The sequence below is a fragment of the Helobdella robusta genome (assembly GCF_000326865.2).
Source record: "Helobdella robusta unplaced genomic scaffold HELROscaffold_54, whole genome shotgun sequence".
Lineage (NCBI taxonomy): Eukaryota > Metazoa > Annelida > Clitellata > Rhynchobdellida > Glossiphoniidae > Helobdella > Helobdella robusta.
In genome coordinates this window covers 242,393-258,624 of record NW_008705287.1, presented here as the reverse complement: position 1 = coordinate 258,624, position 16,232 = coordinate 242,393, and the positions used below count along the sequence as shown (strand labels likewise).

At 30.7% G+C, this 16,232-nt stretch overlaps 2 protein-coding genes across 2 annotated transcripts; both read left to right on the top strand.

Annotated features, from left to right (window-relative positions):
• HELRODRAFT_86882 (hypothetical protein) lies at nucleotides 1–4,029 on the top strand (the record flags this gene model as incomplete). The annotated part of the gene is made up of 4 exons (XM_009028235.1): nucleotides 1–158; nucleotides 474–506; nucleotides 3,288–3,457; nucleotides 3,653–4,029. The coding sequence occupies 4 exons, from the start codon at nucleotides 1–3 to the stop codon at nucleotides 4,027–4,029; spliced, it is 738 nt and encodes a 245-aa protein (XP_009026483.1).
• A 5,845-nt stretch (nucleotides 4,030–9,874) lies between these two features.
• HELRODRAFT_86839 (hypothetical protein) lies at nucleotides 9,875–10,397 on the top strand (the record flags this gene model as incomplete). The annotated part of the gene is made up of 2 exons (XM_009028227.1): nucleotides 9,875–10,031; nucleotides 10,303–10,397. The coding sequence occupies 2 exons, from the start codon at nucleotides 9,875–9,877 to the stop codon at nucleotides 10,395–10,397; spliced, it is 252 nt and encodes an 83-aa protein (XP_009026475.1).
• Between the last annotated feature and the right edge of the window lie 5,835 nt (nucleotides 10,398–16,232).

Here is a 16,232-nt window from a genome sequence, read left to right as displayed (position 1 = left end):
ATGGATTATTTTGATTGTTGCCAAGTTGTTGAGTTGAACGTGGGTGGAGTTGTCTATACAACAACAAGGACAACACTGACCTCCGAGCCTGGCTCCCTACTTACTGAAATTTTCTCCGAAAGAAAATTGTCTTCCGCTGTTTCAAATGCCAAACAATCGTATTTTCTTGGGAATTCAAGATCGAACAACAGCAACAACATTGGCGATAGCAGAGATGACATTGCTGGCAAAACTGCTGCAACAACAACATCGGCAGTGGCAACAACAGCAGCGGCAACAACAACATCAACATTAAGCAGCTTGAAAGACGCAGAATTAACATCATCAAACGTTTCTGAAACAAAAACCACATCTGGTGGTAACCCCCAAAATAAATACGGCCTGCAACAACAACTTCAACAGCAGCAACAACAACTTCAACAGCAACTTGAAGATCGAAACTCTCCACTACTACTGAAAGATGGGAGAGGCAGGTGCTTCATCGACAGGGATGGAGTCTTGTTCAGGTTGATGGCTCAATTAATTAAATTAGTTGATTATTCCAATTAATGGGTCGGCAAATTAATTAATTATTTTTAAATGTATAAGTTATAAATTAATTATAAATAAATAAATTATAAATTATTTTTAAATAATCATTAATTTTGTATGCAAACATTTGTTAAATTTTTTAAAATTTTTGCTGTGTTTATCTTAACTCAAACTTAACGATTAAATATATCTTTTTTACAAAAATTTCCTGTGTCACTACATGTGATGTAGTAATAACGTTACAATGATGTCGAATAAATATCTATAATATAATAATTTATATTATAATATATATTATATTATGTATACATGTCGAACCAATATCTATAATATAATATTTTATATTATAATATATATTATATTATGTATACATAAATATGTAAAATATGTGTAATAACAACGATATTTTATGAAGTTTATTAGTGAATAGATATTGATTTAAACGAAAAAAGTTGTTATTTAATATTGAATTGTAACGGTTGTACTAAAGTCTAACTAACTCCAAGCAACTCCAAGCAACTCTAAGCAACTGCTTATCGCAATATTTACAGTGTTGCTAAAATAATCAAGTGCTAAGTTTCTGAATACGCTGCAAACAATTAGTAAAAATCCAGTTAAATACCACGCAGTTTTCATTTGATGTTAAAACAAAAAATAATCTTAAATTACATAATTTTTTGTTCTCATTAGTTTATATACACTCACATTACATTGCAGTAAGTCTCCTAAATGTTTGCATTAGAAATGAAAAAGACATTAACACAAAAATTCGCCAATAATGTTTGTAAACTTTTAGGAGTAGATATGTTTCAAACAAATCATCAGATCAAAGTAATTAAATTTTTATAACTACTAAAACTACGCAAAACTATTTAAATACTGTCTAAATACTGCTATTTTATTAAGTATTTTAAATACCTCTTAAATATTGGAGTAAGTATTTTAATACTATTTAAGTTTTTATTATAAATACTCTAAATACTTTTAACAACACTGAATATTTATAAATTAAGTTTTATTTATTTAGAAATAAATAAAAACTCATAGAATCCATTTATAAATCAAATTAAAATATACAAAAATTTGAATCCATAAAAAATTTCACGAAATGTTTTCACGCCTCCAGCATGTTCAGCGTACTTAGTGCCGATAAACTTTCTCCAAACATAAGAAAAGCTAACATTATTTGGCTTTAAATCGTCAACGCTTCGAGGCAGCACAAAAATTAAACGTAATTTTTGAAGTTTGAAATTAATCTACTATTTTTATAATTGTTAATTTCTTTTTATTAATTTAATGCAATTAATTTGGTGATTCTTTGCTTCACTTCGCTTCGTTCGCTTCTAAAATCACAAAATATTTTATTTCATCGTAATAAATCAGTCTTCGTTGAAGCCATTTAACCATTTTTTAACTCTGAAAAGACACTTCTTTCAAATTAGCTCGTATTTTGGGCATATTAGAATTTATTTTCATTTCTTCTCTTTACTTATTCATCAAACAAAACAAATATTACATTTTTGCACGCCAATTTGATGGTTCATGCATTGTTGAAAATTTGAAAGCATTCTTCATTCAAAGTAGCATCATCCCTGAACATTTTTCGCACGAACAAAAAATTGAAAAAAATTTTAAAACATCTCTTTCGTTGTTAAGATGATATTTTTGAAGACTGTTTATTCGAAGCGCTGCATAAACCTGCGACAGACATTAAATGGGACATTAAATGACGTTTGGCTTTACAGATTTCTTTCTTTTATGATGTTAAAACGTGAAAAAATATCAGACTGTATGGCTCTTCGAAACATTCCTTCTATTTGCAACGCAGCGTTTACCTATTGCAATATAAAATTAATTTTCTATTTTTTTTTTTTTGCTAAAACAATACAGCTTTCAAACGAAATTTTCAGTTATCCGAACATGCATACTGATTCCCATCTCATGCATCAGAATTACTATTTTACTCATCATCACATCCCTTATAAAATATTCTTACAAAAAACTTCAAAATGTTTCACACGCAGAGCAATCTAAATCTCATCAAATATGCTGCACCAACCTCTTTCAAATTCGCACCACACCGCGACAAATGAACTTGACCACGCCAAACTACACCACCTCTACCAGATCTCAAAATGTTAGACTTGCAAAACAACATCACGTCGAGAACACATACACGATGCCTACCAACCACCACCATCACCACCAATTTACTATCATTATTAAATTAAAAAGTGCGGCCGGTGTAAAGAATGTTACATTCATTTGTGATCTAAGGAAGTTTATACTTAGCTAAACTGCTATGATTTAACTACAAATAGTAGTATAACAAAGTCAGTTTCATTCTTGAAGAAACGAGCGTACATAAAAGCAAAACAATTGAAACATTAGGATGAATCTACGTAGCAGAGCGATGTTAGTTGTCCGTTAGAGATGTTGATGGAGATGTCTGCCGTGGTTTCAAATGCGAGGTCACGCTGAACTTTTAATTAAAAGATGGATTAATTATTTGTTACTGTACTGTACGTGTTTGAAACTTGCCGAATTTGCAATGTTTAAAAATGTTTTCTGAATTCATCTTGTAAACAAACATAAACATGCTTCGTGTTTAACCATTCAATTCATGGACACGTAAAAACAATTTTTAAAATTATGATTAGGAAGAGTTCGTTGCAACTCATAAACACATTGATTTATTTATTATATGCGTGATATTTTCAAGAAGTTACTTATAAAATAACATCATTGTTATCCAGGTTTGTGCTGGACTATTTACGGAACGGAAGAAAACTGGTGCTACCTGACTGCTTCTTGGAAAGGAAACGATTGATTCAAGAGGCTGACTACTATCGACTGCCAGGCTTGCTGGAGCAAATTAAGATGCCGCTGCAAGGCGCTGCTGCAGTTGATTCCACCAACGTCAATCGTTCTATATTTAATTCATCGAGCGAGCAACAACAGCTGCAACAACAGCTGCAACAACAAAATTCAATAACATCCTCCTGCAACAGACAAGTTCCTTCATCTCCATCACCTTCACTAACGACGGGAAGTGTTCATTACAACTTTCCATCCGATATCACCCCATCATCCCTGCGTATCTCTCCAGTGCCCTCTCGAGATCCAGGGTTCATCGTGGTGGGATACCGAGGAACGTTCGCTTTTGGACGCGATGGCTGCCAGGCCGACGTGAAGTTCCGAAAAATGTGGCGGATTCTTGTGAGTGGCAAAGTGTCTTTATGTCGCGAGGTCTTCAAAGATACGTTGAACGAAAGCAGGGATGTCGACAGGGGAACCACTGACCGTTACACCACCAGATTTTTTTTGAAGCATCAGTTCTTGGAGCAAGCGTTTGACATGCTGCAAGAATGCGGCTTCAAACTGTTGGCAGCTTGTGGCTCGGGAACAAATAGCGCTGGTGGCGACTTGAAGCCAGGAATGGATCTCGAAGAATCAAAGTGGAACCATTACAATGAGTTTGTGTTTGCAAGGGAATGATGACTTTTTTTAATTTGTGTGTGTCATTGTGTATGTGTCTGTATTCATGCAGATATGTACAATTATTGGAAAATAAATTTAAAAGTTGGTAAATTTTTAAAAATTAAATCAGAGCCAAAACACATGAAAAATGTTGTTCAAACTGCAAATGCTATTTAGCCATAAATTGTTTATAACTTGATTAAAAAACGACAAACAAAAGTGAGCCAAATTGATACACATTAATTGAAGCAACAACCTGCAGCAAAAATTTTTTCAGTGAAGATTAGGTAGTGGTAATATTATAGAATTACAGTTTTATGTTTACATAGTCAAGTTGTTTCTGTAGCTAATTCTTTTGTATCTTCATTTCATTGGAACTCTAATTTGTAAAAATTTACATTACATATAGTTACATTATATATATATATATATATATATATATTATATACACTCACACACACACATATATATATATATATGTATATATATATATATATATATTGTGTGTGTGTGTGTGTGTGTGTGGGTGTGGGTGTGTGTGTATATATATAATATATAAGTATGTATGTGTATATATATATATATATAATGTTATTTAACTAACAAATATTTGTGTGCGTATTGATAGTTTTATTTTCATACTGTAATTCTCGATTATTTATTTTTTCATGATTTTAGAATATTTATTAAGCGCCAATTGAAGAAGGCGCAATTTTGAAGACACGGACGCAAAAACAAAATGCATATATATATATAATTATTAATATAATATACATAATTATTATTATAATATACATAATTATATATATATATTATATATATATATTTATATATATATATATTTATATTTTTGTTTGTTTCATTTATTTCTTTATATGTTTATTACATATTTATTTATTTATTTATTTACTTTTCGTACATACACAATGCACACATAAACTTTTACTGGGTGAAAAATACAAGTCGTGTAATTTTTTACTGAAAAATACAAGTCGTGTAATTGAACCACTCTGATATAACTCTTTGTCTATCTACATGACAATGCTATTTTTCACTTTTCCATTAAACATTCGACATCAACGTTTACATCAACATTCACAACATCAATAACATCAACCATGACATTAACATTCACGTCATCAATAGCATCAAATTTGACATCAACAATGACATTTAACACGATAATTTAAGGCAAACGACTTCTCCAGATTATATGATTCTGTTGATGCATGCATGCCATGCTTACATGCAAAACATGTCGTGTGTTAATGTTGAAAGCAGCATCTAATCAACTATTTTTCTTACGCTCTCTTGGTGATCTATCATTCATTTTTTATAAGAGGTAGGTGTGATATTGTAACAAGATGTTTGATATTATGAAATGTTATACCATGATGATGTTATGTGGTGATATGATGAGATGTTATTATGTGATGATATTATACTTGATGTTAAATGGATTAAGTTAGTGTGTGTATGTCTGCGTGCGCGCGCGTGTGTGATCAGTGTAAAATCTTACACTGATCATTGACTATGTCAATTTTGTGCGCATAGCGAATGTTATAATGTCGGGTTATTATGCATATTTATCATAGGGACATAATTACACGCACGCATATACACACTCACAAACACACACACACCACGCACCACACACACACATATATTAATCAGTACTCGCACATCATACAGGTCGCAATTATGTTATTGTCAAAAAATCACTGACACAAACGAAGTCGTTTAAAGACAGTTTTACGTAGCAGCAGTGATGGGCACTAACTAAATTTTTCAAGTTAAACTTTAACTTATTTTTAATAAAATAATTTTAATTAAACTTTCAGTTGCAACTAAACTTTTAAATTGAAGTTAAACTTTCTCTAACTTTTTCCAATTTTTTTTCAAATGATCGGTTTTAATTCAAAGTATTCTAAATAAAAACTTGAAAAAAGCGTATAATAGGAAAACAAACTGAAAGTTATTAAATTAGAATTTTATAAAAGTTATGACAATTTTGAAAAATATCTATAAGATTATCTGATTTCAGCTGGGGCCTAAGAAAAATCATCATATTTATTGTTTCATCTGCCATCCTGCATCTGCGAGCAATGAATACCTTGCGTTGCCGCACTAAAAAGCCTTTCAACAGCTGCCGAACTTGGTAAATAAATTTAGTTAAACTTTTTAGTTAGTAACTAAAAATAGTAGTTAAACTGCTGGTTTAGCTAAGCTATTTTCATTAAGTTAAACTTTGCATTTAACTAAAAAAAATCAGTTTAATTAAAAGTTAGTAACTTTTTAGTTAACTTTGGCCCATCACTGGCAGACATGCGGACAAGTTATGTACGTTTCACACGCACGTTTGCCAAAATGGTTGAAGATTATTGGTTAAAGTCGTCTGGTTAAAAATGGTTGTACAAATTTTTGGTGATTTTCAATTTACAAGATATATTAAATATAGAAATATTAAATTAGTTAAAACCCTGGATATATACATCCATGGTTAAACACCACAAATAACAACAAACACAGCAACATATTTTTCACAATATAGAAGTAGTTTTAATGATTTGATATATATATTTATATATATGTATATACATAGACATGTATACAAGAAAATTTTGTATAGGTAGTAATTTACCTATTTAAAAAAGCAAATAAATAAAATGGAATGTATGTGAATGTATGACTACTTAATCACGGTTTACATCAGCGGGTGTTTAGGCGTTGTGCAATGTATAAATTAACATTAATTATTGCATGTATTAATTTATGGGTTGGAAAGTTGTATTTGAATTTTAATGCACAGTTTGCGTGTTATTATGCATTAGCGTTGCAAATTTAAAACACACACAGACACACACACATACAGACACACACACACACACACATACATACATACATACATTTATTCGTACACTCATAGATAAGCACATTCAACTCTTCAAACGATAATAGCAAATCACTCCAGTTTTCGATACGAAGGGTCATAAAAAAGACGGATGTATTTGAATGTAAGGCATCAATATTTAATTGTCAGCTACGTAACGTAAAGAATATCAAAAGAGATGTGTTTATTGTGCGTATATGCGTATGATTTTTAGTTTAGTTATATTGTATTGAATTATTGAATGCATCCAAGCATACATGCGCTGCATAAAAATTAGAGATGAACCGAATGGAAGGCCAAAATTAGACATTCGGCTTCGGCCATATGTAAGCCATCAAATATTATTAGCGGAACATTTATTTTCGCCGTCATAACTGTTGAGACATCTGAATTTGAACAAGAGGTTGAACATATAATCTCGAAAAAAATAGAATCACTCATTGATATTTTCAATAACATGTGTTTCGTCCTAAAAAACCTTTTCTAAATTGCTAGTTATTTGGGTTTTTTGGCATTCAACCTCCGATCAACTATTCACTCTTCAATACATATCTAACAAATCCACAAATCAACATAATGTGCTAGCCAGTCAAGAAACATCAATCATTTGCATTACCATCACAACAACCCTATTTATACGAAATAATGGTTATTGATCCTATTTATTTTTCTTTAATTTAAAATGTATAAATTTCTACTTTTGGACAAAAAAAAACCAATGCAGTTAATGTATATTTTGATAATAAATATATATGCATTCGATATATATATATATATATATATATATATATATATATATATATATATATATACTCTTGATATTTAGCAACTAAATTGAAGTAATTTATTCTGTCTATGTTAGTTTTTCAGTGTTCCATAAAACAATGTGATACCATCTCCATCTATCATTTGAAATTTATAAAACTCTAGTGTTGTATTTTTAATTAATTATAAATTACTATCGTTAGTATTTTGATTCCTATTTTAGAGAAATTTTTACATTTAAAGTATCTTGGTTTAAAAATTGTCGAAATATTTTTTTTCAAAAATGTTTTTTAAAAACTGTATATTCGTCATCAGGCAATCATCATTTTTATTTATTAATCTGATGATAATTATTCATAATAAATAATATAATATCATAATAAAAATAATAATGATAATATTTTTTATATTATTATTATCATCCCTATATCGTCATGGAGGTTGTCATATTGCTTCATGTTTCATGTACCACTCACTACTTTTGTTTCGATTGTGTTTGTGAGCTCTCGAAGGTTGTATGTACATAGACGTATTAATTATTTATTATTTTCTATTAAACACATTTCCGAATAAATATATTTTATTGAAAAAATATATGACGGTTGTATTCATTTTGTTGTTCCTTTTATTGGAATGAAATAAAATATAACCTATCTAGGGCCCAATTTTGGTTATATTAATTTGAAAAAGTATGAAAAATAAAACATGATACCAACATGAAAAATGAACCAACTGGCGAAACGCTGTTATTGTTTTTCCAAGAGGTTGAAAAATTTGAACACTTGAGTTAGAATTTAATTGGTTCGGTCATTGATACACTTGATAATTTTAAAATTACGCGTTTCAGTGACATTATTTTTGTTGAATTTCTTATGAGAAACGTGTGTCCGTTGTTAACTTCTTAAAAAACGAAACGAAATGGTTTTTATGTGGCAGTTTTCAAATAATTTTCCGCCTTCATCTTCATTTTAGGGTATCTTTAAATCTTCTTCATCACTTTGTGGCTTTTAAAATCATAATTTTAAACATTTTCAGTTTCAAGTTCGAGTATAGAAATTTATAAAAGTATATATTTTTATATTCATTTTAAATTTTGACAATATAATCCCGTTCTAGCTGGATTCTGATCAAAACACCATCTATTCTAATTATATGATCTAGTACGTCAATCGGCTGCTTATGGTCATTTGAAACATTATATTGTTTTTGGTGACGTTTAAATTATCTTTTACTTTTATACACAACTTTTCACGGATCGGAATTGTGTTTTCGCTGTGGTTTATTTAATTTAAACGTGTTATAATCGAAATTCATCTTTCAAGTTGGTCAGTGATAAATAAATGAACAATCTTCTTATTTGCTTTGTGCTGAATTAATTGTGTGCGTCATCCTCATTCCATTGAAATTCGTGTTCTCTGTTCTGTTCACGACCTTGATTTTGTATTTCAGATTTATTTAAAAAGATTTTTATTATATTATAAACTATAATATAATAAAAATTTTAAATATGAAATAATTCATTTTTTTATTTCAATTCAATATAATTATAATTTATAATTATATTGAATTGAAATGTTTTCTTTATTTTGCCTGAATAATTGAAATTGAAATTTTTTTATTTCAATTCAATATAATTATAATTTATAATTATATTGAATTGAAATGTCTTCTTTATTTTGCCTGAATAATTGAAATTGAAATGAAAAATAAATCATTTTTGTGTTTTAATTATTTACAATTACAATATTACATAAAATTTGGTCTTTGTTTCTGTTTTTTCCCTTTTGTCTTCACTATTCAAAATTCATCATTTCATCTACCTATTCCTATTTTACAAATTTTCAAAATGATTTCTTTTAAAAGTTTTAGCAAACAAATAGTTAGTTCCACCATATTATTCCTTCATGTTAAAAAAATGTTGTCCAAAAAAGAACTGGAGTAAATCCTAATTGTGATACAATGTAACTGTAGTGCTTCAATAATAAAATTCAATAAATATCTTTTTTAATTTAATGTTAATCAATTAATTTAATCAGTTGCTCTTTTCTCTTTCTAGTTCTTTCATAAATTTTAATGCATAATTTGCTTAGAGATACTGAATTAATGACAATTAGACTTTTAAATTATTTATATTATTGTTATAATTTTAATAATTTTTTTTAAACATTGCAAACAGGTGAGTTTAAATAATTTGAAGCAATCTTCATTATGGGTCGTCATTTTGGAAGTCTTGGAATAAAAGTGAATGGACTGATATATTATTCTCTCTCCCCGCACGAGCAAAGAGCATTTGCTGGCTACCTGACTAAAACAATCCCAAACACACTGAGAAGGATCAAGGAATCCATCCTTCCTGTCATCCTTCGTAAGGAATTTGCTCGCCTTATTATGAAATGTCTTTTTTAAATAGTGATAACTTTATTAATAATGATTTGTTGATTACCAGTTGAAAGATCTTTTTTTATTATGTCGATTATATAATTTTTGTTGTTGGGATTTAGTACTATTTACAACATATAAATAATTAAACAATTTTCTCATTCCTCATAGATTAAAATGATGTGTTAAAATTAAAATTTTCATTTTTTTTTCACTGTTTCTAAACAAAGTCAATAATTTGTATAATTTCTTTGCAGCTTCATTTGCAACGTACGTTCTTTATGATTGGGCAGAGAAGGAGAATGTCAGGAGAGCCAGAAAGAACCCCAAGGACTTTGAAAATGATGTTTAACAATTTTGTTCTAATTTATGGACACCATGTCTAAGTTTCTGTCATGAAGAATATTAATATATGAATAAAAAATATGTTGTAATTGTCTTGTTTTCGCCGAAACTAATTGTAAAAACCTACATTGCTATTATTGGTTTCAATTATTTTTTTGGCTTAGTACAATTTTTTCAAATTGTTTCATATGCATGTGTGTGTCTGTATGAGTGTTTGTTTGAGTGTGTATGTGCATATGTGTATTTGTATGAGCTTGTGTGTGTGTGTGTGTTTGTCGTGTCCGCGCTCGTTTGAATGAGATTGTTTCGGAATATTCTAACAAACTGTAAAATCACCTTCCTTAAAAGGTATGTTAAATATATCGACATCTCTGGAATGTATAGAATAAGTCTCACTGATGAGACCCACACGGATGGGGTCAGTACAAAATTATTAACCTCAACCGAAGTTTTTTGTTGCATTAATCAAAAATTATCGTTAATCTCGCTCGTGCAAAAAGGCTCTCTGGAGATAGCATTTAAATACAGAAAAATTAAAATCTTCAAAAATCTCATCACATGATATTGCGTAGAAGACATTTATATATTTTGATATCCGGAAACCATCCTCAAATTAAACTGCACACAGAATTCGTTCTTACTTGTTCTTGAGAGATTTCTCGAAAACATTGCGGCTTTCCATTAATAATCCATCACTATGTTGTTTCGTTTTATTTCTTTTTTCGTCTTGCTGTACGTTAACTTAATGTTTGACCTGCTTGCTTAGCTTATTTAATTTATGGTTTGTTTAAAATCGTTTAAATGACGATGAACGAACGTGGCCGAACTTTGGTTGCTATTGTGGAAAGCATTATAAATATATATATATATATATATATATATATGTAAATATAATATAATGTTTGTATGAATATCAAAATATACATAAAAAAGCGATGAAGCGCCGAACCCAAAAATATTAGACAACAATTAATTCATATTTTAAATTAAATCAATAAATACAATATATTGAAGGATTCTTTGTCTCATTCTCAGATCTTTAGTTCTAATGTTTATTTTTTTTAATTCAAATACTCAGTTTCTTAATGTTTAACTTTTTTAAATTTACATATTCAGTTTTTTTTAATGTTAATGTTTAATTTTTATATTCAAATATTGAGTTGTGGACAATAAGCTTTCGACAAGACACGTGGCAGTGGCAGCCCCACCGATTGATTAAAAGCGAACTCGCCGACCACCTCAGTGATTACATTTTGAATGATCTTTTGCAGACATTCAAGGAAAGTCAAAAAAGGAATTTTCTCAACTTAACGCAAAAGAAACGTGGACTGCAGCAGCAGGCGCCTTAGTGGCAGCTGCGTCCACGGCGCCTCTCAATTCTCAACTTCATTCTTATCATCAAATGCATGTTATTCATCAAATTAAATGTCTACGAGCAAACAGCGCTCGCACACAAACACATCACATCGTGTGTGTGTGTTTGTAAGTGCGTGCGTGCGTGTTGTGTATGCGACGAGTTTGTCTGAATGAGATTGTTGTTGAAGAAGTCAGCAGGACATGTCAATTAGCTGATTGGCTGAGTAGCAGTCAGATAGACATCTATCAAAAATTGAACAAAGTAATCGTCCACGTTTTATGTTATATTACATAATCCACTTGACTGGTGTAGGCAGACCACCAGACTCAGACACACATGCTCACACGCATTCTATCTTTGTCTCCTCCTTAGACTGTGGTGTCTACGTCTCTCTCTCTCTCTCTCTCTCTCTTTCTCTCCATCTCTCTCTTTCTCTCCCTCTCTCTCTTTCTCTCCACTCTCTCTCTCCCTCTCTCTCTTTCTCTCCACTCTCTTTCTCTCCCTCTCTCTCTTTCTCTCCACTCTCTCTCTCTCTCTCTCTCTCTCTCTCTCTCTCTCTCTCTCTCTCTCTCTCTCTCTCTCTCTCTCTCTCTCTCTCTCTATGTGCTTTGTTTGTCTATCCCTAAATTGAAATGGACAAAAATATAAATATGTCACTAAATCATTACCTGCCATATTAGCCATATTACAGTTTTTAGTTTTTACATTATCCTCATCTATTTTATGATTTATTTATCGATTCAGTGTAGATTTTTAAATGTTCAAACGTATAGTGCAATACTGAGGAGAGAGTGATGATTAATGAAATGAACAGTCCAGGCGTTATGTAACAAATGTAACAACTGATGAATTTGTAACTAGAAAAGTTGAACAACGAAGTATCATTGTGCTTCATCATCTTCTTCGTGGTTTGTTATCAATATATGTACTCAGTTTGATTAGAGGATTATATGTACATTGAATGTAATGTGTGCGTGTGTACGTGTGTGCGTCTGCTGAACGCGGTCGCATGGAAATGCGTGAAATATGCGTGTGTTAATGTGTACATTATACATAATCACTTGTTGTCTATAATCACATGTGGTTATGTGTGTGTGTGTGATGATTTCGTGTATGTGGAGGTTGGTATGTGAGAGTACGAGGATGAGATTATTAAATAAGAAAAACTAACGAATCAATACATCATTGTCATCGTCATCATATTTTTATTGTCAGTGTTAATCAAATCATCACTGAAATCTCATGTATAGATTCAGCATGTTAACATGTCTGGCGGACGGAACGCGTCTTCATCAGTGCGTCTGCACTCGTCCGCACCATCTTTCGTGCATATGAACTTGCACACTTGTGCGTGCGTGTTTGAATACGCTTGTTTGTATAACTTGATTTATATCACCATTTTTTGCTGCTTTCATCATGGTGGTCATCATCATCTATACCATCGTCATCATCTATATCATTGTTGTCAGTTTTATTAATAAGACAATAACATCATCATCATCATATTAATGCAAAATCATCATCATTTTCACTATCGTCATTGTCATCGTCCTCATCATCATTTTCATTATTAAGACTATGACATCATCGTCGTCATCATTACCATCTCTATCGTCTTGATCATTTTCATTATTAAAACAGCATCATCATCATCATCGTTCTCCTCATCATCGTTCTCCTCATCATCCTTCTCCTCATCATCCTTCTCCTCATCATCATCTTCATCATCATTCGGAAACGTTAACAATCACCTTCCCGACGTTCACTACGCAGGCGTCATCATATCAACACTGTCATCTCAACTCATCCACTAACTTAAGCCATCATCATCATTTTTTGTCTATAATAATAATTATTATTATTATCATCATCATCGTGTTCATCGTCACCAATCGTCACATCAAACTGTCTTTTAATTTTTAGATAATAATAAATTAATAATAATAATAATTATTATTATTAAAAAAAGAAAGAAAGAAAATTTTTTCTATAAAATAAATTTTTTATAAAATAATATAAGATTTTCTGTTTGGACTGTTTATTTTTTCTGCAAAGCTGCCTAAAACTGATCAAGAATATACATTGAAATAAGATTTTGGTATTAGGGAACCGGAAATAAACCTTGGAAAGTATGGAAGTGATTCGTGCATACGGCCCACCGTGGATGATATGACGAAAAGATGGCCACAAAATCTTCTTAAAGATCGTCTCAACAAAACCTTACTAGCTAAGATATCTAGCAGCACAATAAATAACATTACGTACGATTTATATAACATCACGTGTAACATAACGAAATATAACATGAGATTTTTAAATTTAATGTTAACAACGCTTAATAAATAGCGTAAATAAATGACAAAAATAAAAATGAAAATAGCATTAACCAAAAAATGACCCACAATATTTACAATGATGAGAATCATGAGCGTTTAAACACGACCAAAACAACACCACACACACACACACACACACACACACACACACACACACACACACACACACACACACACACACACACTAAACAGGAGCAATAATTATCTCGATAAAGACATTACAACATTAAATCTACACGTCAGCGAGTTACTGAAGTAAACAGAAAGACGAAACGAGAAAAAACGAGACGAGATGTATTAAATAACACGGGTGATCTGTCAATGTCAGAGCAATGTTGAAGATGATGCCTCACGTGGTCAGTCAGTCAGCCTGCTTCTTCCACCTCATAACCAACGAAATGTCCTAACAATTAGGAAAATTAACTTCCTCCTAAATGGATCAGAAACAAAATTATAATAATTATTATTCATAATATAAATAATAATATCATAGATAGATGATAGATAAACAAATAGATGTAAAAATTCATCATCATCACCATCAAATAGATAGATGGATACATTAGCTAGAAATAAATCATTTTATTTAGTGAATGAATGGTTGAATAAATGAATGAACGGGTGAATAAATGAATGAATAAATAAATGAATGAATAAATGAAATGAATGAATAAATGAATGAATGAATTAATGAATGAATAAATAGTTGGATAGATAGATAAATAGATGGATGGATAGTTAGATGAATGATATAAAGCAGTTAAGTCGTTCAATATTCAACCATTTGAATGAGCCTGGTAGGTAATCCGCTTGTCTGGTAATGACCACATCAAGAGTATCCATTGTCGAAATCATCATCATCACCACCATCATCATCGTTTTCATCATTTTCATCTTCACCATCATCATTTTCATCATCACCATTTTCATTATTATCATCATCATCAATAATATCGTCAAGTTAAAAATTTCATCTTCACCATCATCACCTTCATTGTCATCGTCATCAACATAACATCATCTTCATCTTTATCCTTATTAGCGTCATCATTATCATTATTAACCCCTCATTAGTTTCAACATCATAATCATCATCGTTATCATCAAATACATCGTCATCATCATCAGTATTATCGTTGAAATTATCACCATCATCATTATTGTCATCACCATTCTCAATCTTTTCATCCGTTAAGACCTTACTCATCCTACAAATCATAGTTTACCTCAAACAAATATTTTAATTGTTTAATCGTTATCATCATTATACACACACGCACACACGCGAGCGCGTACACAAACACACACACACACACACACACACATATATATATATATATATATATATAGTGTATATACAGAGAGAACGACTGCGTGTATATAGTGTATATACAGAGAGAACGACTGTGAGAATAGTTACGAAGACCAAACAGCCTTTTGACATTTGACCCAACATTAAATGGTTTAACTTTATTTGCTTAGCATATATATATATATATATATTTATTTTATTTTTTTTTTATTTATTTTATTTTCAATAAGGGAACCAAATAAGTTTAAATGAAAAAACTTGTGGAGAGGCCACCCTAAGTACTTTACTTGAGATATATATGCAATTTAAAACAGAACAGAAAATATACAAATTAAATTTCAATGCATGCAAAAATCGATAAATATAGTCAGTAGGATTAACACTCGAAAAACAAAGTTAATATCTGAACATATAAGTATATACAGATATTACTAATGAATCTACAATCAAAAACAGAAAGTAGATTGGCAATGTGAGATAATTTATAGTATTTGATACAATAATTAAAAGTATGGATTGATTGAAGAGATGAATAAACGAGTCTAAGTGGACAGAAACATATGCTGAATTTAAAATAATTATTAGCGATGAAATGAGCCATATATAGTGTAATATATAAAAGGTTAAGATTTAGATGGTGGTGTCGGGATCAAGCAAATTTAACCGCGATCTCAGTTTAATTTTAAAATGGTACAATTCAGTGATAACCCTAATATCTGGGGGTACAAATAATTGCCAGATCTTAGGGCCCAAAATTTTAAGACTAGTTGCAACGAGCTTAAGGCGGGTTTTTGATGGATAAATAACAGACGCGTGTCTTGTGTTCAATATTGGACG